At 44.5% G+C, this 27,493-nt stretch overlaps 1 protein-coding gene across 1 annotated transcript; it reads right to left on the bottom strand.

Moving 5' to 3' along the window:
• Positions 1–731: 731 nt before the first annotated feature.
• Mto1 (mitochondrial tRNA translation optimization 1) lies at positions 732–26,378 on the bottom strand. The gene is given in 13 exon segments (XM_032909998.1): positions 732–1,138; positions 4,793–4,953; positions 11,229–11,347; positions 13,988–14,159; positions 14,453–14,657; positions 16,836–16,966; positions 17,265–17,455; positions 17,549–17,661; positions 20,861–21,150; positions 24,346–24,463; positions 24,538–24,647; positions 24,650–24,736; positions 25,780–26,378. Coding segments are annotated over 13 exon segments (2,037 nt in total). The 5' UTR covers positions 25,994–26,378; the 3' UTR covers positions 732–1,012.
• Positions 26,379–27,493: the final 1,115 nt, after the last annotated feature.

Below are 27,493 nucleotides of genomic sequence, written 5' to 3'. Positions count from 1 at the left end.
AAGAACAAGCTCCTGGAAGGTATTGCTTGAGGCACAAAGGAGGTCTTGCTACTACTAGTGGAGGCCAGAAGAGGGCATCAGACCCTTTGAGCAAGTTACAGGCATCAGCTGGGAGTAGAACTCAGGTCCTCGGCAAATGTAGCAAGCCCGTGGGCCATCTCTCTGAGTAGTTTCTGTTTCTAAAGCTCAAGTACAATTTTACTAGAGTTTAACAGAAAAACAACAGGGCAGGCATGCTGTAAATCTCTTCAGCTGCCACAAAGAGGGAGCCGGAGAAGAAAAAGAGAAAAAGAACACCATTTAGTTAAAAAAGTAAGTAGGCACAAACGGAGGGGCTTCAGAGAATGAGGGAAGGCCCAGAGTGTCAGGGAAGCATGCCCCTGTTTGTTTTCACCAGTATCCAGAAAAACAGAAGACGGGAGAGTTCTTCTGAGTCACTGACGAAGGTAGGCAGGAGGAGGAATGCAGGCTCTGTAAGTGGCTCCGTTCCCCCAAGACCAGGCCTCACTGTACAGCCATGTTGATTCTGAACTCCTAGTGCTCCCACTTCAGTCTCTTAAGTGATGGGGGATTATAAGTCAATTCCACCACACTGTCTCAGGTTTAGTTTTGCTTAACTATGATGAACGCTGTATGATTTATAGAAATATGAGCCCCAGAGAGAGTTACACATTGTTTTCCACTAACCTTTGTCTGTCCTACAAGGACAAACGTAAAATCACCTCCCAACAGCATTTTCACAGGTATCATTTTATTTCCTATTCATATTCTCTAAGCCAATGGATCTCCCATGGGTTGAGATCCCCACAGGGATCCGATATCAGATATTTACATTATGATTCATAACAGCGCCAAAGTATGAAGTAGCAATGAAATAATTTTGTGTTTTCAGCTCACCACAACACAAGGAACTGTGTTAAAGGGTGGCAGCATTATGAAGGGTGAGAATCATGGCTCTATGCAAGTCCCCTATGCAATGGAAGTTAGAATTCTGTCTCCCAGTTCCTTTGCGTCATAAGCACTGATTGGTCTGGTGCTCCATCACTGCTGTCTGTCTCTGCTGAGTGTTCCTCACAAATCTGAGCAGATTGATGATGGCAGCTGGTGTCACTCCAGGAATACGACTAGCAGCTCCAATCTAGGAATTAAGATGACAAAAGAACCAAAATGAGCCATGTCAAATCAGATGTCCCCTGCCCTGACCTCTGTATAGGACAGGCTGTAACCAGTTGGATTCTGAGTTGGGTCAGACTACACTGACCAGGTTACTTTTGAACTCTTGGGCTAAAGAGATCCTCCTTCATTTCAGTCTCCCACGTAAGCAGTTAGGCCAACAGGCAGATGTCATCACCGGCAGCTACTAAAAATCACCTGAGGGCTGGAGAGACGGCTCGGTACTCAAGTGCTTCTCTCACAGAGGATGCAGGTTCAGTTCCCAGCACCCATATGGCAGCCCACAGCATCTGGAACTCCAGTTCCTGAGAATCCAATGCCCTCTTTTTCTGTTTTTCATAAGCACGGGGCATGCACATGTGCCGATACATACATGAGGGTAAAACACTCATACTCATAACAAATCTGATGTCATTAAAAATAAGTTTGTAAAGAGGACAAGGGAAATGAGACATGGCTGTGTCTTCAGCTCGCAAGTTCTAGAATGGTGTGTGTAAGATCATATTGTTGTTTCTGTATGCTGGTTTCTCTGTGTAGTCCTGGCTGTTCTGGACCTAGCTCTATAGACCAGGCTGGCCTCAAAGAACTCCACCTGTCTCCTTAGCTGTGTGTAAGACTGGATGAAAGGTGTGTGTTCCCACTGCTCGGCTAGATCACAAGAAAACTGGGCATGCATGTCATCGCAGCACTGAGACGGCATCATGGCAGAAGGACTACAGACTGGAGACCAGCTTGGTCACAAAGGGAAACCACTTCTCAGCAAAGGCGGCTACTTCCAGGTCGCCACACACCTGTCTCCTAGCACTGGGAAGACTGAGGCAGAAAGATCTCAAGGCCAGCCTGGGCTACAAAGACTCTTAACCTACCTTCCCCTTCCCATAATGCTACAATATCTTTTTCTTTCCCTTAAGAAAATCTGTGGGAGAGCTGAAGCGATGGCCCAGTCATTAGCAGCACTTGCTGCTGCTTCAGAGGATCAGAGTTCAACTCCAGCATCCACGGGGCGGCTGGCGCACAACCACAGCTCGGGTTCCAGGGAATCTGACGCCCTCTTCTGACCTCTACGGGCACTGGGCACACATGTGGAGCAAGCAAAACACTCATACACAGAAAACAAAAAAAAAATCTTTCCCTTCCTCCCTCCCTCCCTTTCTTTCTTGAAAATATATGGTAGAGATGGCAATGAACACAGACTCACAACTGTCAACATGTGGAAACTATGTGACTTTGGAGTGCTCAGCCCCTCAAATCTCAGGGATCTGTGAGGAAGAGAGGACAGAAGAAGCTAAGAGAGGATGACTTAGAAAACTGTTTCAAAACACAACAGACAAGACCTGCTCAGTTCAAGCCAGACAAAGTCCCATCCAGGAGCGGGTGAGGAGAATACGAAGTCCCACCTCTAGCTTGTAATTTAATGAGAGAGGAGGGAGGGGAGGGAGGGAGGAAGAGGGAGAGAGAGGAGAGAGGGGAGAGGGAGAGAGAGAGAGAGAGAGAGAGAGAGAGAGAGAGAGAGAGAGGAGGGAGAGGGAGAGGGAGGAGAGGGAGAGGAGAGGAGGGGAGAGGGGGAGAGAGAGAGAGAGAGAGAGGGAGAGAGAGAGAGAGAGAGAGAGAGAGAGAGAGAGAGAGAGAGGGAGAGAGAGAGAGAGGGGGAGAGAGGATGAGACTATCTTTTTTTTAAATACAAATGTTATGTTAGACCGCTTTGCCTCAGTGGCGACCCAATAGGAGGAAGGAAAAGAACATGTGAACACACACACAGTTAAGACTAAATCATGGGGTGAAGAATTCTGGCTCTCTTCCTCTCCTAGAAGCTTACAAACGGAATCCGGAGAGGGATCTAGGGAATGATTTGAAACCACTAAAATGTAGTCTAGTTTAACCTAAAATAATTATGTCATATGTACACACACACACACACACACACACACACACACACACACACACACACTAATGCTTTAGGACATGGTTGGCTGGAATTAGAGAATAATTGCAATCAAACTAAATCCTTTTTAAATTTTATTTATTTATTTATTTATTTAGTTGTTGCTTGTGCGTGCGTGCATACCGGTGTGTATGTGAGAAGATAACTTGAGAGGAAACCCATTTCATAATCATAATCGTCACTGTCATCATCATCACCATCATCATTGTTTTATTATTTATATGTAGAAGTATTTTGTCCTCATGTTAGTCTGTACCATGGTGTGTTCCTGGTGCTCACCAAGGACAGAAGAGGGATTTGGATCCCTTGGAACTAGACTTACAGATTGTTCTAAGCCACTACGTGGTAGGAGCCCAGGACCTGTGGAAGAGCAGCCAGTGCTCTTAACCACTGAGCCACCTCTCCAGCAAATCAATCAACAGTCCCCACCCCCAAAGATACCATTTCTGTGGCAAATCAATTCTTAATTTCTAGTTATTTCACCTAAGCTCAGCTTTCTCATCTCTTACAAAGAAAGACCAACATCTATCCTATGGAAAAAAAATAAGCTGTTTCTCTCTTTCCTTTTTTCTTTTAAAGAATATTTTAGATTTATTTTATGTACATGAGGGCTTTGCCCACAGGTCTGTATGCTCACCATTCACATGTAGTGCCCTTTACGAAATTCATAGGCAAATGGATGGAACTGGAAAATATCATCCTGAGTGAGCTAACCCAATCATAGAAGAACACACATGGTATGCACTCATTGATAAGTGGTTATTAGCCCAAATGCTCGAATTACCCTAGATGCACAGAACACGTGAAACTCAAGAAGGATGACCAAAATGCGAATGCTTCACTCCTTCTTTAAAAGGGGAACAAGAATACCCTTGGGAGGAATAGAGAGACAAAGTTTAGAACAGAGGCTGAAGGAACACCCATTCAGAGCCTGCCCCACATGTGGCCCATACATATACAGCCACCAAACTAGATAAGATGGATGAAGCAAAGAAGTGCAGGCCAACAGGAATGGGATGTAGATCTCTCCTGAGAGACACAGCCAGAATATGGCAAATACATAGGCGATGCCAGCAGCAAACCACTGAACTGAGAATAGGACCCCCATTGAAGGAATCAGATAAAGGTCTGGAAGAGCTTGAAGGTGCTTAAGACCCCATATGAACAACAATGCCAAGCAACCAGAGCTTCCAGGGACTAAGCCACTACCCAAAGACTATACATGGACTGACCCTGGGCTCCAACCTCATAGGTAGCAATGAATAGCCTAGTAAGGGCACCAGTGGAAGGGGAAGCCCTTGGTCCTGCCAAGACTGAATCCCCAGTGAACTGAATTGTTGGGGAGAGGGCGGTAATGGGGGGAGGATGGGGGGGGAACAACCACATAGAAGGGGAGGGGGAGGGGTTAGGGGATGTTTGCCTGGAAACTGGGAAAGGGAATAACAATTGAAATGTAAATAAGAAATACTCAAGTTAATAAAGATGGAAAAAAAATGCCTGAAACTGGAATCATGGATGGTTGTGAGCCACCATGTGGATGGCTGGGAACCAAACCCAGGCCCTTTGCAAGAGCAGCAAGTGCTCAGGACCACAGCATTAGCTCTTACTGACAGCTAAAGCCCTGGCCCTTTTTGGCTTTGCTTAGCGCTTGCTTCTTCCCACTGCTTGTGTGCTTACCGTCTGTGGGCGACTCAAGTGTAGCTTCTCTCGAACTTCCTGGGACAATGACACATCCTTGATTGTTAGATAATCTAGATCTTGTGGAAGTTGCAAAGCTTCATCTTGCTGAACTTCCTTTATTTCTTGTAGTTGATACAACAATACTGACTCATAAGTGGCTGGTGAATAAAATTAGGATTATATTATGATACATGTATTATACTAATAACCTATATTTGTATAACCTTTACTATTTACTAATAGCTTCTGCATACATCATCTCATTCAGCCCAACACTTTGAGACACCTGAAGTAGATAGTCTTTTTTTTTGTTTGTTTTGAAACAGAATCTCATATAGCCCAGGCTAGCCTCAAAGTTGCCACATAGTGAGGATGACCCTGAACATCCTAGGATGACCTTTCCTTTTTGAGGAAAAGGAAACTAAAGATCGTGCAGATGAATTATACAGCCAAGGATGACCTTAAACTACTTACTGTTACCCAGCCTACACTGCAAAGAGTGTCACTACAGGGTCTGCCACCATGCCCAGCTGATGCTGACTTTCCTGTCTGTGCAAATCCTATTTGTAACATTAAATGTTAAGTCCTAAAGGTGGGCTGTTTCTCCAAGAAAATGTTTCTCTAAGTTATTTTTATGTGTAGCTGTATGTGCACGTGTGTATTTTAAGGTGGTCCCAGATATTTATTTATTTATTTATTTTTTGATTCTTTTTTTCAGAGCTGGGGACCGAACCCAGGGCCTTGCGCTTCCTAGGCAAGCGCTCTACCACTGAGCTAAATCCCCAACCCCCAGATATTTATTAATTAATTAATATACAGGCCAGACAAGTAACTATACCCCAAGGCAGCCATGCACCCCTCCCAAAGCCCTAATTTTTAGAAATGGGCTTGCTTAGTTGGTAAATATAACTTATGCAATTTGGATAAGATATTTATTAAGAAGTAATGTTATGAAGAGAGCTTGGCAATTATTTTGTCAAGGATTCTATTCTTAGACAATTAAAGCCAAACTTTAAAAAAACAAATTTGTGTGGTAGTATTAGTAATGAAGCTCAGGACATTCCAGGTATTGTGAGTGGGAAGCAAGAAGGCACCATTTACCGTTACTCCCGAGTTATATCCCAGCCCCTTTATAGGTTTTAGGCACTGTCTTACTGAGCTGGACAGGTAGACCTTTTACACACCCACACCTCAAATTCCCAAGGAGGGACAAGCCTGTGAGAGCAGGCTCAGCAAAACTGACCTTAAAATATGAGCTGAGGGGCTGGAGAGAAGACTCAGGGTTTAAGAGTCCACAGTACTCTTTCAGAGGAACTGAGTTTGGTTTCTAGCACCCATGTCAGTTGGCTCACAACGACCATTAACTCCAGTCCCATGGGATCCAATTCCCTCTTCTCAGTTCCTCAGGTACTGGTACTCATGTACACCCTGTGCTACTGCCTCTAACATAATTAAAAGGTAAAAAAAAAAAACCAAAAAACCAAAAACAACAACAACAACAACAACAACAACAACAACAACAAAACAACCTTTAAAAAAAAATCTAAATTGGGGGCTGGAGAGATGGCTCAGCAGTTAAGAGCACCCGACTACTCTTCCAGAGGTCCTGAGTTCAATTCCCAGCAACCACATGGTGGCTCACAACCATCTGTAAAGAGATCCGATGCCCTCTTCTGGTGTGTCTGAAGACAGCTACAGTGTACTTATATATAATAAATGAATAAATCTTAAAAAAAAAAAAATCTAAATTGAAGCCCTCCACCTTGTTCAACAAAAGATAAATTCTTTTTTTCTCCCTCCCTCCTCCTTTCCCGCTCTCCCTTCCTTTTCATTGAGACAGGGTTTCTCTGTGTAGCCCCAGCTTCCTGGAACTCTCTGTAGACCGGACTGGCCTCAAACTCACAGAGATCCCCCTGCACCCGTCTCCTGAGGGCTAGGATTAAAGGTGTGGCTCATGACCCCTTTACCTGGCACCCATCATGCACTACATGCAGTTTGGATAGGTTCCTGCTGAGTGTGCTAACTGAGTGATAGCTAGTCAAGGCTATCCTATAAACAACAAGTTTCAGATCAGCCTGGACTATATCAGACCCATTTCAAAAAAAGGGGGATGGGTATGCAAAATGATTCAGTGTACAGGAACTGCTGCCACACCTGAACCCACTACTCAGAACCTACAGTGGAAGGAGAGAACTGACCACTGCAAGTTGTCATGCAAGGGCCATGGAATGAGCGCACTCCAACATGTACTCTGACACACACTTTAGGCCATGTGGTGGCTTGAATGACAATGGCTCCCATAGGCTCATATATTTGAATATCTGGTGCCCAGTGAGTGCATCTTTGGAAAGATTAGGAGGTGTGGCCTTGTTGGAGAGAGTGTGCGGCCTGAACCCACGCCAGGCCCGGCGAATCTCTCCATGACCGCTGCAGGATCAGGATGCAGCTTCCAGCAGCTGCTCCAGCCATGCTTGTCTGCCTCCTGCCATGGTGACCACAGACTAATCCTCTAAAGCTGGGAACAAGCCCCCAGTTAAATGTTTTTTTTTTTTAAAAGAGGTGCCTTGGCCATGGTGTTGCTTCCCCAACAACTGAACAGTAAGACTGGCCAAATGCTAAGATCTACCCCGAACAAGGCAGTTCTGAGCAGGCGTAAGGCAGTGCATCAACACAACAAGCTATAGTGCAGAGCTTTTTTTAGACAGGGTCTCGCTAAGAAACCCTGGCTCTCCTGGAACTCAGGATGTAGACCAGGCTGGCCTTATACTCACAGAGAGTCACCTGCCTCTGCCTCCCAAGTGCTGGAATTACAGGCATGTGCTACCACACCTGGCTAAGTGCAAAGGTTTTGTTTCTTTAAAACTGAGTTTCATACAGTTCAGCCTCCCAAGTGCTAGAATTACATTGGAATGCTTCACCGTATCTGGCGCAATTTTATGATTCATGAAAGAGGCCCCAGGGTATAATGGGATTCGATGGTTAATACTGACTATTGATTTGACAAGATTTAAAGGCATTGTGGTAATTTGAGTATGTCTGTCAGGATGTTTCCAAAATGGTTTAAGTAAAGAACGAAGAGATGGCACCATTCCCAGGTCAGGCTCAGACTTCATGAAAGGAGAGGGAACAAGCGCTGGCATTTGCCTCCCGCCTGTGCATGAACTGAGACTAACCACCTCATGAACTGAGACTAACCACCTCATGAACTGAGACTAACCACCTCATTTTCAGCAGACCACAGGAAGATGCTCCCACCACCATGCCCTTCCCACCAGGATGGACTTTGTCTCTACCAGCCATGAGGCAAACCCACTCATCCCAATGACCCAACTCCGGGTGGTACTCTGGCCTCTGCACACATAGACCCACTCTTCTTGTCACAGTAATGAGAGAGTGACTATGATACTAACAGGGAGGCTGAGACCTTGCATATGGCCAAGGGCATATTTATTTCATCTCTCAAATATAAATTGCAAAATAAGAAAGATAATAAAACGTAACATTGAGCTTTGCCTTTAAGAAACTTGTCTAGGGGGTTGGGGATTTAGCTCAGCGGTAGAGCGCTTGCCTAGGAAGCATTAAGGCCCTGGGTTCGGGTCCCCAGCTCCAAAAAAAAAAAAAAAAAAAAAAAAAAAAAAAAAAAGAACCAAAGAAACTTGTCTAGGGGCTGACTGGCACATAGCACAGTGGGCAGGGGACTTATCTGGCATGATTTCGGTCCTAAATCCCTGTGCCTCTCAATGCTGTCAAGATGATGAGCGATATCAATCATCACATTCCAGCACTGCACAAAACCAGGTATGATGGCATACACCTGCAATCCCAGCACGCAGAAGGTAAAAGGCAAAAGGGCTTAAAGTTAATGGTCATCCTTAGCTGCTTAAGAGTTTGGGGGTAGCCTGGGCTACATCAGCTCTTGTCTTTAAAAAAGCAAAAACAGGGCTGGAGAGATGGCTCAGCAGTTAAGAGCACTGACTGTTCTTCGAGAGGTCCTGAGTTCAATTCCCAGCAACCACATGGTGACTCACAACCATCTGAAATGGGATCTGATGCCCTCTTCTGGTGTGTCTGAAGACAGCTACAGTGTACTCATAAATAAAATAAATCTTTAAAAACAAAAACAAAACAACCCCCCCCAACAACAAAAAATCCCCACAAAAACCACTGGAGAGTGGGTAAGAACATTTGCTCCAGTTTGAGGCCAGCCTGTACACAGAGTGAGTCCCAGCCAGGGCTATACAGAGAAACCTTCCCTCAAAACCCAAGGAAAAAGGTGAGCACATGCTGCTTTTGTGTTTCACGCATGTCAGGCAGCTCCTCACAACAGAAGTCTGAATCTGTAACTGTAGAGGACCAGATACCTTCTGCCCTCCATGACACCTGCATCCATGTGCATGCACAGGCAGACACAACCATAATGTACATAAAAATAAAATAAGTCTGTCAGGTTGGGGAGATTCAAGTAGCAACTTGAAAATCACCCCTATATATTGTACTTTAACCCCATGTGGTTTCTTTTAAATCTCAGGTGGTTGCTAGAACTTGTATAAGCACTAGCCTTTTTCTCATTAATTAATTTACTTTACGTCCCAATCGCAGCACCCTCCACCTCCCCAGCAAGGAACAGCTAATGGCTGAATTATTTCCTACGAACAGGTTAATGATAAATGCTTTTGGACTATACTAACTGGAACCTAATATTTACTGAACGAAGTAAAGCTGCACACCAAGTCTAAAATATGTCACCTAAGCAGTTGTTTCCAGTGCTACACCCTGATATCTAAAGTATTCAATAAAGAAATCGTAATGGTGAGATAAGTCTGAATCCTTCCTATATGTTGTCATCTGTACTGGGTGACTTGCGTTTTAAGATTTCCCAAGTTATTTTGAACTTGTATGTGTGTGCATGCGTGTGTGTGTGTGTGTGTGTGTGTGTGTGTGTATGTGTGTGTGCAGACTGCTGTCTATATGCAGGTGAGGGCAGACACAAGGTAAGGCCAGAGCCTGTGATTGGGCAGTGGAAAAGGAAGGTGCGCTGAGAATTTTAGAGACAGGACAGATAGGGACAGAGAAGACAGACAGACAGAGAAGATGGAGGAAGGAGGGGACAAACCTGATCCACGTGACTTTGAATAGCCACGGGAAGCTATGACTATCTTAGAAGGCATAGAATAATATAGGACAGTTTGTCCAATCTAGGTGGACAGCTCGTATCAATATCAATTGGCTCTGAGTTCGTTGTGTGGGTGTTTTGTGGGTTGAGAATTTACTGATATAAATCTGACTGATAAATTACAAGCCTCTAGAGTTTTGATTTTACTGGGTTATAGGGATTTGTGACAGCCAACAACAGGGGGCAGATGGATGGAAAGATAGGGAGTGGTTCGGAGGCTGGTGAACTACAGGGAACAGGGAAGACAGTGGCAACCACGTTACTAGAGCATAGCCAGCATCAGCATGATTGGTTTATTTAATATTACACTGGCGTGTGTGTGTGTGTGTGTGTGTGTGTGTGTGTGTGTGTGTGTGTGTGTGTGTGTGTGTGTGTGTGTGTGTGTGCATGCGTGTGTGTGTGTGTGTGCATGTGTGTGTGTGCATGCGTGTGTGTGTGTGTGTGTGTGTGTGTGTGTGTGTGTGTGTGTGTGTGTGTGTGTGTGTGTGTGTGTGTGTGGTGGTGTGATGTGTGTGTGCAGTGTGTGTGTGGTGTGTGTGCATCGGTGTGTGTGTGTGTGTGTGGGTGTGTGTGTGTGTGTGTGTGTGTGTGTCTGTGTGTGTGTGTGTGTGTGTGTGTGTGTGTGTGTGTGTGTCCAGTTCGTGTGTTGTTATATAACTGTAGGAGCCTGTGAAGGCCAGGGACTTGGATCCCCTAGAGCTGCAGTTACAGGTGGTTGTGAAGCACCGGATGTGGTTGTTGGGAACTGAACCCTGACCCTCTGGAAGACCAGCACAGGCTTTTAGCCACTGAACCATCTTTCCAGTTCCATCTGGGTTATTTTCTTAGTTGAATTCTTTAGTCCTGGGTCGTTTGGGGAAATGATTTTAGAATTTCTGGTAGGTTTCTCTTTGTTGCTACCCTTTTATAAATTACACAGGGAATGGCCTATACACAGCCAAAGCACGGTTTTAGGTGCTATCTCTGTGGAACTGAAGGAAACACCAACTGTGGGCAGAATGCACCATTCTCACCACCCAGCTGCTCCCCAAGGAGGAGTCTTTTCCTGTATAAACAGCATACAGCTTTCCCACCATTCCCATATCCCCCTGTTCTGCACTCTTCACTGTTTAGCTTTCTGCTGAGGACAAACCTATGAAAGTGCAGAGCCTACATTACCTCAGGCATTGTCCGTCACGTTGCTCAGCAGACACTGCTCATCCACAGTCTGCACATGTGGAGAACGGAGTGACACCACCTGAGGAAAACAACTCCCCTTACCTTCGATTTTCAGTCTTCTGGCGAGCTCTCTACATGCAGTATACTTCTTCAGGGGCTCGGGAACCACACTGGCTAGTGACTCCAAGTCCACTTCTTCATACTTAAGGACATCCAGGGCACTGCAGTGTAAAAAGCATTATCAACCTAAGGATCCATGTCCTGTAAACCAAACTCAGAACACAATTCCCGGGAGCATACTAAACATTAGACTACAAGGGACTCTCAAGGGTTTCTAAGTATAGTGAGCAAATGGAGTAGCATCTGGCCAGGTGTTGTGGCACACACCTTTAGTCCTACTGCTTAAGAGGCAGAGGTGGAAGGACCTCTGTGAATTCAAGACCAGCCTGGTCTGTATAACCAGTCAGGGCTATATAGAGAGAACTTGTCTCAAAATAAAATAATGAAATAATAAAAAGTGGAACATCTGCAAAGACGGTTATATAAGAATAAATAACTGATTCTCTCTGGGCCTGCTAATGCATGCTTGTGACCCTAGCGTTTGAGAGGAAGAGGCAGGAGCACCGGGAATGCAAAGCCAGCCTGAGTTACATGAAACTCTGCCTCAAAATGCCCCATCCATACTAGGGTGAGCATCGCACTGATTGTGACTCCTTATCACCATAACTATGGCGTTGTTAAGGCTTTATGAGGTTGTTGCCCTCCACTGTCCTCTAGAGTCCTATAAAGGACTCATCCTTTATATGCTAGGGTTCAGATATCCGTTGTGTCCCTCAAAGGCTTATGTTCGGGAAGTACAGTCTCTAATGTCATACTGTTGAGGCCCACACTTTAAGGTAAAGGACTAGGTCTCTGTTCTTCAAAAGAGGTTATGCTGCTGTTACAAAGTCAGTGCTCACAGGGGGCTCTTGTCAGAAGAACAAGCTTGACACCTAGATTTCCGGCTTCCTGTACTTCTATATGGTCTCTACAGAGCAGCACATGCTCTTAGCTGAAGAGAGAGCTCTCGAGTCCCATATGGGCTATTTTAAAACTCATCTGTACTCCTGCTGCTGTGAAGCGACTGGCTATAACACCCTCAGCAAAGGTCAAAGAGAGGAAGCTGCCTCTGAGTTGGTAGCCAGACAAACACTCTTTTTAAAAAATAAAATACACAGCCTTGGGTATTTTATTATAACATAAAACTGATTAATAGAGCCAGTAAACAAAAATATTGACTGCAGTAGTGAAAATGTTGGTGTCCCCAAATATCTATGTTGGGTCCTGATAACCCAAGTACCATTATTAAGAGGCAAAGCCAGCCACTAGCATCAGTGCCCTTAAAAGAGAGGCTTCTCGGAGCCTGCCTGCCCTTCTGCCGTGAAAGGTTGGAGGCAGAGGACAGAGCATAAGGTAATTGTCAGCCATGGAGCAAGTCTGGGCCACACCACCCCCAAATGAGACTAATTAGGACACAACAGAAAACCGAGAACAACACGACGTCTGTAAGAGCCATTCCGGAAAACAGGTCTCGCAAGAGGAGACCACCGAGCCATCATGACGTGCAGTGTCCCCTGAAGTCCAGAGGACTACTGGCTGTGCCCTGTGGTTCCCTCTCCTATCTACATCACACTGTTTGTCTGTTTGTTCTCCAAATGGGGATAAAAACAGAATCAGTGGTAAAACACACACATTCCATATACCCAAGGTCCTCAGAACTTTATGCCCAGCACTTGAGTTGGCCAGGCTCATCCCAGGCTACTTCAGCTAACATAAGGCTGGCGTGAAGGCACGCATGCGCACACACACCCCTCCCTTGTTTCTGGAACAAGAGTGTTTTCTAAGAGTGTCCTTTAGACTCAGAGGCCACATAAAACTAAACCGAGGGAAACAAAATGCGGCATGATCCTTCAAAAAACCGATATAAACAAAAATTTAGAATATATAACACTGAAAAAAAAGGATTTATAATACTATGTTTTTTTAAAAAGTTTTCCTTGCTGTAGCACATAATATTAGCTGGGACTACAATTTTCAAGCCTAGCAAAGAAAACTTGTATTTCTTTTGGTTTGAAGCCTCTAAATCTGAGGAAACTCAATGGAAATCACAAAGAAACTGTACATACACAAAAAATTAAGAATGGAGCTAAAGAGATGGCTCAGGGGTTAAGGACACTGGCTGCTACTCCAGAGGACCTGGGTCTGCTTCCCAGCACCCACAGGACAGTTCAAAGCCATCTGTAACTGTAGTTCCATGGGATCTGACACCCTCTTCTGGTTCCCTGGGCTCCAGGCATGATGTGGATATGGTATATGTACATACTTGTAGGCAACACCCACCCACCCACACGCACGCTTTATAATCAAACATAAATACATTTATTAAGATTTATTTGCTAGCTATGGTGGTACATGCTACTCCCCCGCACTTGGAGGCAGAGCCTTCCAAGCCTCACTCGCGCTCAGCATGCATTCTACACCAAGCTATGTGCTCTGCCATATACATTTTATTTTCTCTTAAATTTATTTTTCAAGACAGGGTCTTACAGAGCTCAGTTTAGACCTCACTTTGTTATATAGCTATAGCACTTCTGATCCTGTCCCCACGTCCTAACTGCCAACATTCATGTCTAACATGGCTCTCGTGTGTGTGTGTGTGTGTGTGTGTGTGTGTGTGTGTGTGTGTGTGTGTGTGTGTGTGTGAGATGAAAAGCTAAGCGCTGTATTCATTTAAAATGTCTAAGTAGGGGCCTATATACGATGTCTCTATGATAGCTCATTTTTCTGCAAAGACTAAGAAAAGTCCACATTGACAATCATACCTGACAGGAAGGCTTCTATTAATACTTATAGGAGCTTGTGGAATTAACTTTTTCCACTTGGAGCTTGAAAACTTAATGGATTTCAGCACAGAAATACCTTCTTCTAAAGATGACTTCATCCACAAAGCTCTTTCATACCGCTGTGGGGACACACAGCCAGCATCCTCATGGGCTAAGAAATGAGGAGGGAGAAAGGCATTTTAGAAGAACAGCAGGGCACGGGGCGTGGCAGCGCACACCTGTAACGCTCTGCTTAGAGGAAGGTAGGGAAGATGCACGCAGTGAGTGCAAGGCTGGCCAGGATACACATGGACACACCTACTTCCCAAGCCTGGTGTAGTAGCCAACTTCTACCTGACAGGTGTGGTCAAGAAGATGACTACACTGTAAGAGATCCTGCCTCAAAACTACAAAAACCATTGACGTACCAAAGCAGTGAAATGCATCACCAGACTCAGTAGTTACCTCGGAACGTGAGCCGGGTGTCAGCATTATCTGGGCGCAGTGACAGACGGAACTCTACCCTGCTAGTGAACATTCGGTACGGCTCGCTGGTGCCCAGGGTGGTGAGGTCATCAATCAAGACTCCTATATAGCCTTCTGTGCGGCTCACAACAAAGGGTGGTTTTCGACTGACTCTCAGACTGGCATTGATTCCAGCTATCACCCCCTAGAAGAGGACTGAAATGTTTAAGAGGCCATTATGAACTAGAAATAGCTATCCTACTCAGCACACTACCTAGGAAAAACCCACACCGGGAGGAAGAGCTAGGCAGTGGTGGCGCAAACCTTTAGTCCCAGCGCTCAGGAGGCAGAAGCAGGTGGATCTCTGAATTCTAAGTCAGCCTGGTAAGTGATTCCAGGATAGCCAGGGCTACACAGGAAAATCCTGTCTTAAAAAAACAAAAACCAAGAACAAACGCATCCAGTAGGATGAAAGTAGGTTCATAAGGAATTTAAGAGAGGTAAATGTGATCTACACTCAGAAACAGAACATGGTAGCGTGCTAGTGCTATGTATGATTCATTCCTCCATGGATTGGGGTTGAGAGGCGTTAAATTTTGCAAACTCACTTGTACGAGTTCTCTAGCTGTACAAACAAATGATATAATTTATCATTGTGTAGTGGGGTCCTCAGAGTCTCATATATTTGAATGTTTAGTCATCAGAGTGGAACTACTTGAGAAGGATTAAGAGGTGTGGCCTTGTTGGAGTAGTTGTATCACTGGGGGCTTTGACGTTTCAAAAGCCAAAGGCAGGCCCAGTCTCTCTTTCTCTTTCTCTCTCTCTCTCTTCCTGCTGCCTATAAATCTAGTCTGAGCTCCTTCTCCAGCACCATGTCTGCCTGTTTGCCAACATGACAATGGATTAAGCATCGGAAACTGCAAGCAAGCTCCAATTAAATGCTTTCTTTTATAAGGGTTGCTGTGGTCATGGTGTCTCTTCATAGCAATGGAACAGTGACCAACCAAGACAGTGGTAAAGACTATGGGAGGTTAGAGTGAGTTCATAAGATGCCTACCTCAAAGTCATAAAGACCTAAATTCGATCCCTAACACCCCCATGAAAAGCTGAGCATCGTGGTACAAACCTGTACTCTCAGCAGAGGAGAGACGGGCCACTGAAACTCACTGGTTAGGCAGTTTAGCTTAACTGATAAACTCCAATGAGAGAGTCTGTCTTGAAGTATAAGGTAGAGGGCTGGTTCAAGAGGTAAGCATGGGTACTGCTCTGGCAGAGGACCCAAGGTCAGTTTGCTGCACTCGTGCCGGGTACCTCACAGTCACCTATAACTCCAGCTCTAGGGAGTTATAGCACATTCATGTGCTCATACCACACCCCATACTCCATATGTACTGAAAAGGAAGGCAGCTAGAGAACTGGTTCTGAAAGTGGGAAAGAGTGGCTGCTTTTGATTTAATCCCTAGCATCCATATGGTGGCTCATAACCATCTGCATCTCTAGTTCCAGGGGATCTAAGGCCATGTTCTGACCTCCATAAGCACTAGGCACACATGTGGTACACAGATAAACATGTAGACATAACACCCATACATATAAAATAAAATAAGGTGAGGAACACTTGAGAAAAGCAACTATCTAATGCTTTTCTGACCTCAACATGCACAAATGCACACGCACAACACAGAATGCCAGAATAGTATTAACAGTATGATAATTTTCAGATATCTTCAAAGAATCTGTCTTTTTCATACTTTAGAAGCAATTCCATATTTTCACAACATGCTAGCATATCTAGGGATTCAGAAACTAGCTGTAAGTTCTTTCAAAATCATCTCCCACAAGATGGGCAACATGGCACACATGCTTGCAATTCTAGTCCTAGGGAGGTGAAGCAGAAAGATCAGCAGTTTGAGCTGGGAGTGGTGGTGCATGCTTTTGATCTCAGTAGTAGGAAGGTGAAAGTGGGACTGAATTTTCAAAGTCAGCCTTGGCTATATGAGTCCCTATCTGAAAAAACAAACAAAATAAAAGATGAGTCTGGGCTACATATCAAGGCCCTATTTCAAAACAAAACAAGTATGTTATATACAACAACTATCTCCACTTAGTCTGAAATATTGTTGTATCTAAGATCTGTATAATAAATACAACAGACAATAAGAAATAAACACTAATAAAATGGTCTTTTTGTTTAGAGTAGCATCTGAATAAACTCTTCCCTGGAACTGGGTGGAAATGGTGGCTTATGCTTTTAATCCTAGCACTTGGGAGGCAGAGGCAGGTAGATCTCTGAGAGTTTCAAGTGGGCCTAGTTTACATGGTGAGCTTGACAGCCAAGACTACATAGAGAGAGAGACCCAGTCTTAAGTAAAACAAATCTCACCTGAGCTGCAGCTTCCTCGTAGCCTGTGGTTCCATTTATTTGTCCAGCAAAGAACAACCGCTGAACCAAATGCGTCTCGAGGGAAGGACTGATCTGACGGGGATCTAAATAATCGTACTGAACACCGTAGCCTGACCAAGAATAAGAGCACAAGGTGAGTCAAAACAGCTGCACTTGGCTCAAGGAGGGAATTCAAAGTACATCAGACGGACAGATGCTGGGCTACATCTATTTTACATATGTTGACTCAGGGTCTTGCTATGTAGCCACACGCGCCTCAAACTTGCAGATAGCTTCCTGTTTTAGCTTCCCAAGTGCCAGGATTATACCCCAGGCCAGCTTGGGCTACTTTATGGAGTGTTAAGCAACAATGGAAGTAGCCAAGACCTCCTCACTGCTTATACTGACGGGCATCTGGACCCTCTTTACCTGGATGGACCATTTTGGCTTTCTCCAAGCCTCTGATGCATGTTATCATTTTCTCCTGTAACTCGGCTGGCAGTGTAACAGACAACCCTTGTGGGTAGATGAGATCAGAATCCATTCCTTCAGGTTCCAACCAAACCTGATGCAGACGGTTTGGAAAACGTAAAACCTTTGATTCAATAGAGGGACAGTATCTAGAATAAGATGTTGAAATTTAAAGTAAATTTGATGACAGAAAAAGTTTCCCTCATTCCTTAACGTGATTAAGCACTCACTTCTGTCCTTACCGGGGCCCTCTGGTAGTTTCTTTAACATGGCTATTCAGGTGAAGGTTCTCAAGGACGAGCTCATCCACTCTGGGGTTGGTGTGAGTCAAGTAACATGGCAGCTGATCTTCCGGCTAGAAGACGGCAAGCAGATAGTCACACTGCAGACTTCCCCCAGCCGCTGTTTGAGACTGGGTCCCTAGCAGCCTAGCTGGCCTTGAACTCTGGAGAGAGGCTATCCTAAGCTCTGGTTCTCTTGCCTGGCTCCTGACTGCTGTGACTGCACGTGGGCCACCACGGGCAGCACAGAGCATCATCTTGCTCCTTTCCTTACTGAATTGCCTCTCATTCAAATAAATCCTACACGATACTGACTTACTCTAACACACAGCAAGGGTGTACATAATTAAATGTTCCTGCCAGAAACAAACATATAGCCCCACAGATGGCCCTAAATATAAGAAGTTTCATGGGGTTGGGGATTTAGCTCAGTGGTAGAGTGCTTGCCTAGGAAGCGCAAGGCCCTGGGTTCGGTCCCCAGCTCCGAAAAAAAAGAACCAAAAAAAAAAAGAAGTTTCTGAGTCTAATTATCAGTTTCTGGGAAAACAAGGTACAGGCAATAATCAGATAAATCTAGGATACAGGAGGTTCTGGGGGGAAATGACTTAACTTCTTCTATATGTAAATACTGGGGACAGGGGCAACAGATGTAAAACAGCCTCTAGTGTAATGTGGGCACTTCTCTCTTGGTCAATCTTAAAGTATTTAAAATAAATCTACTGCAAGAAACACATCCAAGGGATGATGCAGGACACTCTCGAGTTTCCACAGAGAGGGAGACAACTCCCACCAGTTGTCCACCACTAGCAAGTCATAGGACATAGGTGAGGGAGTGGGAGAGAGAAGCCAAGGGGTAGGGGGGAGAAAACACACATACATACAAATAGAAGTAAGTATGTTTGAGGAAAGTTGGGAAAATCTGAGCATCAGATAACATTATGAAATGATGTTTAGCCAGGTGGTGGTGGCCTATGCTAACTGAAATATACTACTTAACAGTTTTAAGCCAATAGCTTGAACCATCCCTTAGAGAATCAGAGAACCAGCTGCACAGTGGTGGCCATGACTTTAATCCCAGTACTCAGGAGACAGAGGTAGATAGATCTCTGAGTTTGAGGCCAGCCTGGTCTAGAGTTTCAGGACAACCAGAACTACACAGAAAAACACTCCCTTGAAAACATCAAAAAAAGAAAAAAAATTTGATGTTTTAGTACGGCATATCTCCAGCCCTTAATCCTTCATTCTAAACATACCCTCTACTTACTTCTTCTGTTTAAAGGACAGGATGGGGAGTGCATCTCAGTGACTCAGTACTCATCTCATATGTGAAAGCCCTAGGCTCACCTGCTGCCAAACCTGACCTGACTAGTCTCTAGGATACATGTGTAGAAGGACAGAACTGATCCCTGAAAGCTGCTGTCTGACTTCCACAAGCGTGTACCACGTGCAAACAAACACAGAAATAAATTTACAAATAAACGTGAAAACAAATGCAAATACAGACCTAGGTTGGGATGGGGTGACTTGGGGTGACACCAGGGAATCAGTAGACTCTGGCTAGGGACTTCCTATTAGATAACAGCATTGGATCAGTATGACAGTCCTCAACTTTCAACACTGCACTGCATCTGTATTACAGGACATCTGTGTTTAGTTGAGGTTCAGATTGAATTATTTAGAGAAGGCTCACAATCTATGCAACTTAATACCAAATGTTCCATAACGAGAAATGGGCGGGGTTGGGGATTTAGCTCAGTGGTAGAGTTCTTGCCTAGCGCAAGGCCCTGGGTTGGTCCCCAGCTCTGGAAAAAAAAAAAAAAAAAAAAAAAAGAAAAAAAGAAAAAAAAGAGAAATGGGCATTTTACTGTACTAGGCAATAAATGTGCACTTATATACACACTTTATGAGGCAGTGGTAAAATACTCTCACTGTGTGACTTCAAACATACTTTCAGGGGAAACTGATATACATAAAATAAAAATAAAATCTTAAATTTTTTGATTAAAAAGGATTTTGTCATAGTAACCTTGCAGTTTTTTGTTACATTTTTATACAAGGGCTTATATGTATATATGTGTGCATCCATACATGCCACAGCATGTGTTTGGAGGCCAGAGAACAACTCTTGGGAGTTCCACCACATGGGTCCCGGGGACTGAATCCAGGTCTTCAGGCTTAGCAGCAGGTGCTGCCTGCTGAGCTAAATAGCACCCCACCCCCAGTCTGCTCTTCTACTCTGTAAATCTGAAATAGTTTCAAAAAGGCTTTTTATGTGGCTTTTTAAATGGATAATGGCTCCTATATGAGTCCCTAGTTGGTGGAACTGTTTTAGAAAGATTAGGAAGAATGGCTTTGTTGGAGGGGGTGTGTCACTAAGCATAGGCTTAGACGTTTCAAAGGACTAGAGACATTTCCAATTAGCTTGCTTGCTCAACTCCCCTCCCCCTCCCCCCTGCAGGTTTGTTAGATAAAGATTTAAGGGGCAGTTAAGAGCACTGACTGCTCTTCCTGAGGTCCTGAGATCAATTCCCAGCAACCACATGGTGGCTCACAACCATCTGTAATGAGGTCTGATGCCCTCTTCTGGTGCATCTCAAAACAGCTACACTGTACTCATAAATAAAAATTAGGGGTTGGGGATTTAGCTCAGCGGTAGAGCGCTTGCCTAGCAAGCGCAAGGCCCTGGGTTCGGTCCCCAGCTCCGAAAAAAAGAAAAAAAAATTAATAAGCTGGTTGTGGTGGCGCACGCTGGTAGGATTTGCTGAAGGAGGCAGAGGCAGGAGGATTACGAGTTCGAGGCCAGCTTGGGCTACACACTGGGGTTGGGGATTTAGCTCAGTGGTAGAGCGCTTGCCTAGCAAGTGCAAGGCCCTGGGTTCGGTCCTCAGCTCCGGGAAAAAAAAAGATTTACGCTCTAACCTTTGCTCCAGTCAGCGCCATGCCTGCTGCCATGTTCCCTACCATGATAGTCATGGACTCACCCTGTGGACCTGTGAGCTCCCAACAAACTGTTCCTTCTGTAAGTTGCCTTGGTCACAGTGTCTTATCTTAGCAATAGAAAAGTAACTAAGGCAGTAAAGTAATTTATATAAAGCAATAAAATGTAAGAACATATACGAAAAGACCCAACTGCTAACTTAGCTAACAGATCCATAAATAAAAACAAAGCAAAAATTTAAAAGGACAGCAAAGAGAGGAGAAAGACAGACAGAGTATGTTCTGCCGTGAGAAGCTAGCATCAGCCATCAAACTAGGCTTTCCTAATTGTCTTACCTTGATCCACACACTGTCACTGAGAAAGCTGAATGGGATGGGTGGGTTATCTGCTGTGTGCTCGTGTAGAATGCTGAAATTAATGGACTCTTTGGCAAGTCGGGGTGGAGTCCCAGTCTTTAGTCTTCCTACCATAAACCCCAATTTCTCCAGAGTCTGAGCCAACCCTATAGAGGGCTGATCCCCCAAACGTCCTGCAGGATGCACCTCCAATCCAATGATGACCGTGCCTCTCAGAAAGGTCCCAGTAGTCAGGATTACACTCTCTGCATGAATTGTACTTCCATCAGCTAAATGAGTAAGAAAAAAACCAGTGAAATATTTTTCTCATTGTTTCAAAATGGTTTTGTATGTATTTAAATGAACAACAAACAATTCTACAGAAGAAAATAGAATGTAAGTACTTTATATCAGAACTTCAGGGGGTTGGGGATTTAGCTCAGTGGTAGAGCGCTTGCCTAGCAAGCACAAGGCCCTGGGTTTGGTCCCCAGCTCCGAAAAAAAGAAAAAAAAAAAAAGAAAAAAAGAAAAAAGAAAGAACTTCAGAGCCAGGCCGTGCTGATACACACCTTTAGTCCCAGTGCTTGGGAGGGAGAAGCAGGTGAATGTCTATGAGTTTAAGGCCAGCCTGATTTACAGAGTGAGTTCTAGAACAGCCAGGGCTATACAGAGAAACCTTGTCTCAACAAACAAACAACAAAAACAAAAAAACCAACCTCCCTGCCCCTGCAAAAAAAAAATTACAGAAAAACTTCCTGTCTCTAGAAATTTGAAAATTTTTGTAGTTATTTTTAAAAACTTTATTGAAGCATGAACAAATTTACTTTTCATCAATAAGTATGTATGTATATGTGTTTTCTTTCTTTCTTTCTTTCTTTCTTTCTTTCTTTCTTTCTTTCTTTCTTTCTTTTAGATAGGATCTCTCTATGTAGAGCTGTGGCTATGGCTATTCTGGAGCTCACAAAGATCCACCTGCCTCTGCTTCCTGAGCGCTGAGATTAAAGGATTGCACCACCACTGCCCAGCAATAAAATACAATTTCAATATAAATTAGTTATTAAAGTATTAGTAAACAAAAACAGTACATATTTATGATGACTATCATGGGGTTATAGGTCCACCTCGTATAATGAGCCCCATAATCCTACTTAGAAAAACCTCAGGGTTTAAAAAAATATTTTTGAAAAAAAAGGGGCTGGAGAGATGGCTCAGTGGTTAAGAGCACCCAACTGCTCTTCCAGAGGTCCTGAGTTTAATTCCCAGCAACCACATGGTGGCTCACAACCATCTGTAAAGAGATCCGATGCCCTCTTCTGGTGTATCTGAAGACAGCTACAGTGTACTTATATATAATAAATGAATAAATCTTTAAAAAAATATTTTTGAAAAAAAAAAAAAAAAAAAACCTCAGGGTGCAACATTCTATTATCAACGACAGTTACCACTCTACACATTACATCCCTAAAAGCACCCAGCTTATAATGAAAGCTTGTGCCTTTATCAACACCTCCTTATCTGGCTCTCAAGACAAAGAACTTCAAATGAATAGGAAACTTATGTGTAGGCCACAGTGCTCAGCGCCTGTGACTGGAAAGACGGAGACAGAGCAGCCAGACTGGTAAGCCACTTGCGAGCCTTGTGACATGGCTCATTAGACAAAAAGGAACTTGCTAAGAAGCCTGGTGACCTGCCTTTGGTCCCCGAAACCCACAAGGTGGAAGGAGCGAAATGTCTCCTACTTGCTGTTCTCTGACTTCTGTGAGTGTGCCAGACATGTCCCCAGTAGTGTAAAAAATAAGCAGAAAAGGGCTGGGGATTTAGCTCCGGTAGAGCCTTACCTAGGAAGTAAAAGGCCCTGGGTTCGGGTCCCAGTCTCAAAAAAAAGAACCAAAAAAAAAAAAAAAAAAAATAAGCAGAAAAATAAATAAGTGTAGAAGACACCGAATTCTGACCTCTAATCACTACACATATGTGTACATACCTAAATCTGCAGAAACACTCTAGATGGCATGAATCTCAAGAATCTATGAAGTATGGCAGGGGAACCATGATGAATCATCACCAACTTGGAAAATCACACAGGAATGCTCACTTAGTGAGTCGTTCAAAAACTAACTGATTTTAGAATTTCAGCTAAACATGACATGATTCCTTCTCCCTTCTGAAATTGTCCGAAACCTAAAAGAATTTTAAAAATGTATAAAACGGGCCATGTGTGGTGCACACCTTTAATCCCAGCAGCTGGGAATTAGAAGCAGGTGGATTTGTGTGAATTTGGGGCCAGCCTTGATTACACAAGAAGACCTGACTCAAAAAAAAAAAAAAAAAGTTTAATTTCTTTCTGAATGCTAGAGAGTAGCTGGAAGAATGGTAAGTGACAGAGGGAAGAGAAGAAATTAGTCAGAAATTAGAGAAGCAGAAAAACTGAGGCTGAGGAACAATGCTGCCTAATTGTTATGACAACCTAACACTGGCGAGAGTATTCTGAGAGGCCAGAACCCCAATTTGGAAACCGCCTCCATAAGACTGGGCTGTGGCCAAGTCTGTAGAACATTTTTTAAATTAGCTATTAATGTGGGAGGGCCCAGCGCCCAGCCCATTGTGGGTGGGGCCACGCCTGGGCTGGTGGTCCTGGGTTCTGTAAGAGAGCAAGCAGAGCCAGCCAGTAAGCAGCACTCCTCTGTGCTCTCGGCATCAGCTCCTGCTTCCAGGTTCTGGCTCAGTTTAAACTCCTGTTTTGGCTTCCTTCAGTGGACTGTGATTCAGGATATTAAGCTAAATCAATCCTTTCCTCCCCAACTTGCCTTTCGTCATGGTGTTTCATCTCAGCAATAGTAACCTTAAATAAGACAGGAAAGTAGGGGTGGGTGATGTAGCTTAGTTGATAGAGGGTTTGCCTAACATACAAGCCTAGCACTATATAAATTCAATCCCTAGCACTATATAAATTAGACATGATGGCACCTGCCTAGAATCCCAGCACTTAGGAGGTAGAGGCAGGTGAATCAGAAGCTGAAAGTCATTCTTGGCTATACTGTGAGTTCGAGGCCAGTCCAGGACGTATGGGAGAGAAATATATTTAAAGTGTGTGTTGGGTTGGGGAGCATGGTTGGGATGGCTCAGACCGGAATTCCATCACTCATACCTACGTGTTGAGCACAGGGAATGGTCTCTCAAAAGTTGCCCTCTAATCACACACGTGTACTTCACAGAGAAAATGAACAAATATAGGAACAAATTTGACAGAAGAAGCTGGATAAAAGACACAAATGGCCCTGGAGTCTTACACTAAAATAGTATTAATGAACCTAGAATTTGGCTGAGATTCATGATGGTCAAAATGAAGAGATAAGAGATTATTTACATAATTTTCTTATCCAGGCATCAAAAACCAGACTTTCCTGGAATAGCAAAAACACTTACATACTCTCCTCTAGAGTAAGTTTCTCACAGAGTTTGATTTGCTGGTATTAGCCAGTACATACCCAAAACAACGCCTCTGACCCTGGACTTCCCCCCATATCCAGGCTCTGGCTCTGCAAGAACTAGATCTTCCACAGCTCCCTCCTGAACAGTGAGCAAGGGTGTACTCAGGATTTCTTTCTGTCAAGAGAGAATGCCAGTTGACAGAGCCGCTGGAGAAGCCCACAATCCCTCCTGGTCTCACCCGTGCTCACCTGCATGTTTTGTTTATAAAGTTTCCGATCAATTTGCGCTCTCAGTCCCCATACAGCAGGGCCCTTACGCCGGTTTAATACTTTGTAATGTATACCAGACTGGTCACAGACCGAGAACACAGGCCATCCAAGGCATCTACTTCTCTCATCAAATGCCCCTTTCCAATGCCACCAAAGGAAGGATTACAGGACATCTGACCTAAAGAGAACAGACACTATCGTGGTAAATTAACGAGGACCTTGTAATATTATTTAATAAAGAGTGTTTGTAAAGGTAATCAGACTCACTTACAAAAACAAAAGAACACACACTCCTCTACCTTCAAATTCCTGTTCTCTGCATTCCTATGGACTCAACCTTCTAAAAGTTTAAGTTACCTTTCTTCCTTGAAGCCAAGGAATACTTGATAATGTACCAAATTCCTCAATCACTTTGGTCAGACATCCATGATGGGGTACATACACCTTTAATCCCAGCACTCAGGAGGCTGAGGCAGATGGATCACTGTGACTTCCAAGCCAGCTTGGTCTACACAGAAAATTCCAGACCAGCCAAGAACTGAGACAGACAGACAGACAGACAGACAGACACACACACACACACACCCTCTCAAAAAGCAAACAACAATAATAACCGCCCTAATCATTTCGTTTCAGGTCAGAATTGTTTCCATTAGACTAATTTATGAGAATCATTAGTAGGCCCCTGAAATGTTTTTAGACATATCCTACAGCGTTGATGGAACATAGGTTTTGCACTACTGTGTATATATCTAAAAGAATTTAAATTTGTTTGAAGTGACAAGTGTTCTCCTATGTTTAATGAAACCCTACTTGCCAGAGCCAAGAAACGTGATCAACCCAATGTTCATCAAGTGATGAATGGATAAAGAAAACGAGGTGCATAGGCTCTAAGACCTGCAGGTCTCAGCACAAAACATCCAAATGGAAATACAGAACGCGACAAGCAGCGGCGTTTCTCAAGGGCTTGACAAGCTCTCGGTGAACGCACCACGTCGGTCGCTTAATCATACGGGTGTGAAAATGTTAATTCACGCTTTCTCTGAGGTGAGAATAAGGGGAAGCTCTTCCCAGCGACGTGCTTTACGGTCCTCCGCTCTCTCACCCCGGCACCCACCACTCTTCGTCCATCGCAACCTTGCCCGCGCTCGGCCGGACGCAGAGTCCCTGCCGCGCGTCACCCCTGCGCCTCAGGCCCGCTGAGGCCGTCGGGCTCCTCACCGATTGTGTCCACCCGGTGTGTGAGGAGCAGAGTCCGCGAGCCACAACGAGCAGCGGCGGCGGCCGCCTCGGTCCCCGCGTGCCCTCCTCCGATAACTACCACGTCGAAGTGCGGGCTGCAGGGTGCCGCGCTGTCGCTGCGGAGGCGACGCAAAGGCAACCGTCTGCCGAGGGACGCTGCGGCCCAGCGGCCACAGTCCCGGAGAAGGAACATGCCGAGAGAAGCTGGAGACGCACAGAATAGTTAGGCCAGTGGAAGCCGACTGGGCGCCGCCATCTTGGCTGCATCAGAGCGTAACGCGCCTGCGTCCAGCGACGCATTTGATTGGCGATTTGGAGCTACAAGATGCTGTGGCGCAGGGCGCTGCGCGCAGGCACGATGTGCTTTCTTTCTCGCACACCTTCACTTTTGGCTGGGGATTCTATCTTGGAGGTTGAGGTTGGCCTTTTCAGGTGGGCTAGTCTTTATCGCCAGGTTGCCTCCTATGAACAATAAATTTGATCAGTTCGCCTTAAAATCTGCTGAGAGGTTCATCGACTAAGGCAATCCAAGTTCTAATCCTCACGTTGAAGTACATCTGGGTCTATATATGAGTATCGTGTCTTCAAATCAAACCCCATTATTTATATACAGCTTAAACATTTTTTTTAGACATTTTTGTGTATGATTGTTTTGCCTGTACACGTGTGGTGTGTGTGTAATGAGATACGATGCCCTCTTCTGGTGTGTCTGAAGACAGCTACAGCGCGGTAGCCTGTTACCTACAAAAGTCAGAAGAGGGCATCAGATTTTCTGGAACTATGTGGGTGCTGAGAACCAAATGCAGTTTCTCTGCAAAGAGCAGTAGCTCTTGGTCACTGAGCCATCTCACCAGTTCCTATTTGTACACAATTTAAACATTATAAATACACAAGACATGGAGAATTCGAGAACCCGTAACTCCCACCAAGTGCTCTATCCCTCCTTTACAAGAATGCCAACCTCTTACCGCTAGTAACTATTTTTATATGCACGTACAGTTTCCTCTGAATTGAAATATTGCTTCCTAGAGGAGCGAGTCTCATAAACCTCCAGAAATGAACCAAGTTTACAGCTTCAGTCCAAGGAAGCTGTAGGCCCACCCCTACCCCAGGCTATACAAGCAGGGATCATGGCTAGGAGGAAGACTCCAGGACCATTGGATGTGCAAGTCCTTCAGGGAGCTCCAGGGATACAACTTTTGTGAGTTTCATCCATAGTGGCCTAGGCTTTTCTGTGATGCAGCTGTCTTTGAGTTACCCACATTCCTGTAAATACCTCCAATAAACCCACTGTTTCACTAAATTCGACTCAAGTGGAAGCATTTTCTTTGGCTTGTTCTTGGTGCCCTCATGTGTTCACATTTCCACAGGAGGAGAATCACACAGCACAGGAGTGCTATTATTTTGCATATAGCTTATGTGATTATAATCTTTCACTTTATTCCTCTCCACTTAACTATATATACTTAAAATTTTTAATTGCATGCATTCATTTGCATGTGCGTATGAGTATGAACTTGAGGGAGTCAGTTCTCTTCATCCTGTGGGTTCTGGGAATTGAACTCACATCACCAGATATGACAGCAGATCCTTTTACCTGCCAACCATCTGGTCAGTCCCCTTAACAATATATTTGTTTAGTTGGGCATGACGGTGCACAACTCAGGCAGTGCTCTGAGTTCGAGGTCAGCAT

The sequence above is a fragment of the Rattus rattus genome, chromosome 8 (genome assembly GCF_011064425.1).
Source record: "Rattus rattus isolate New Zealand chromosome 8, Rrattus_CSIRO_v1, whole genome shotgun sequence".
Taxonomy (NCBI): Eukaryota; Metazoa; Chordata; class Mammalia; order Rodentia; family Muridae; genus Rattus; species Rattus rattus.
The sequence above is the reverse complement of the archived record's forward strand: the minus strand, read 5'-3'. Positions and strand labels throughout refer to the sequence as shown.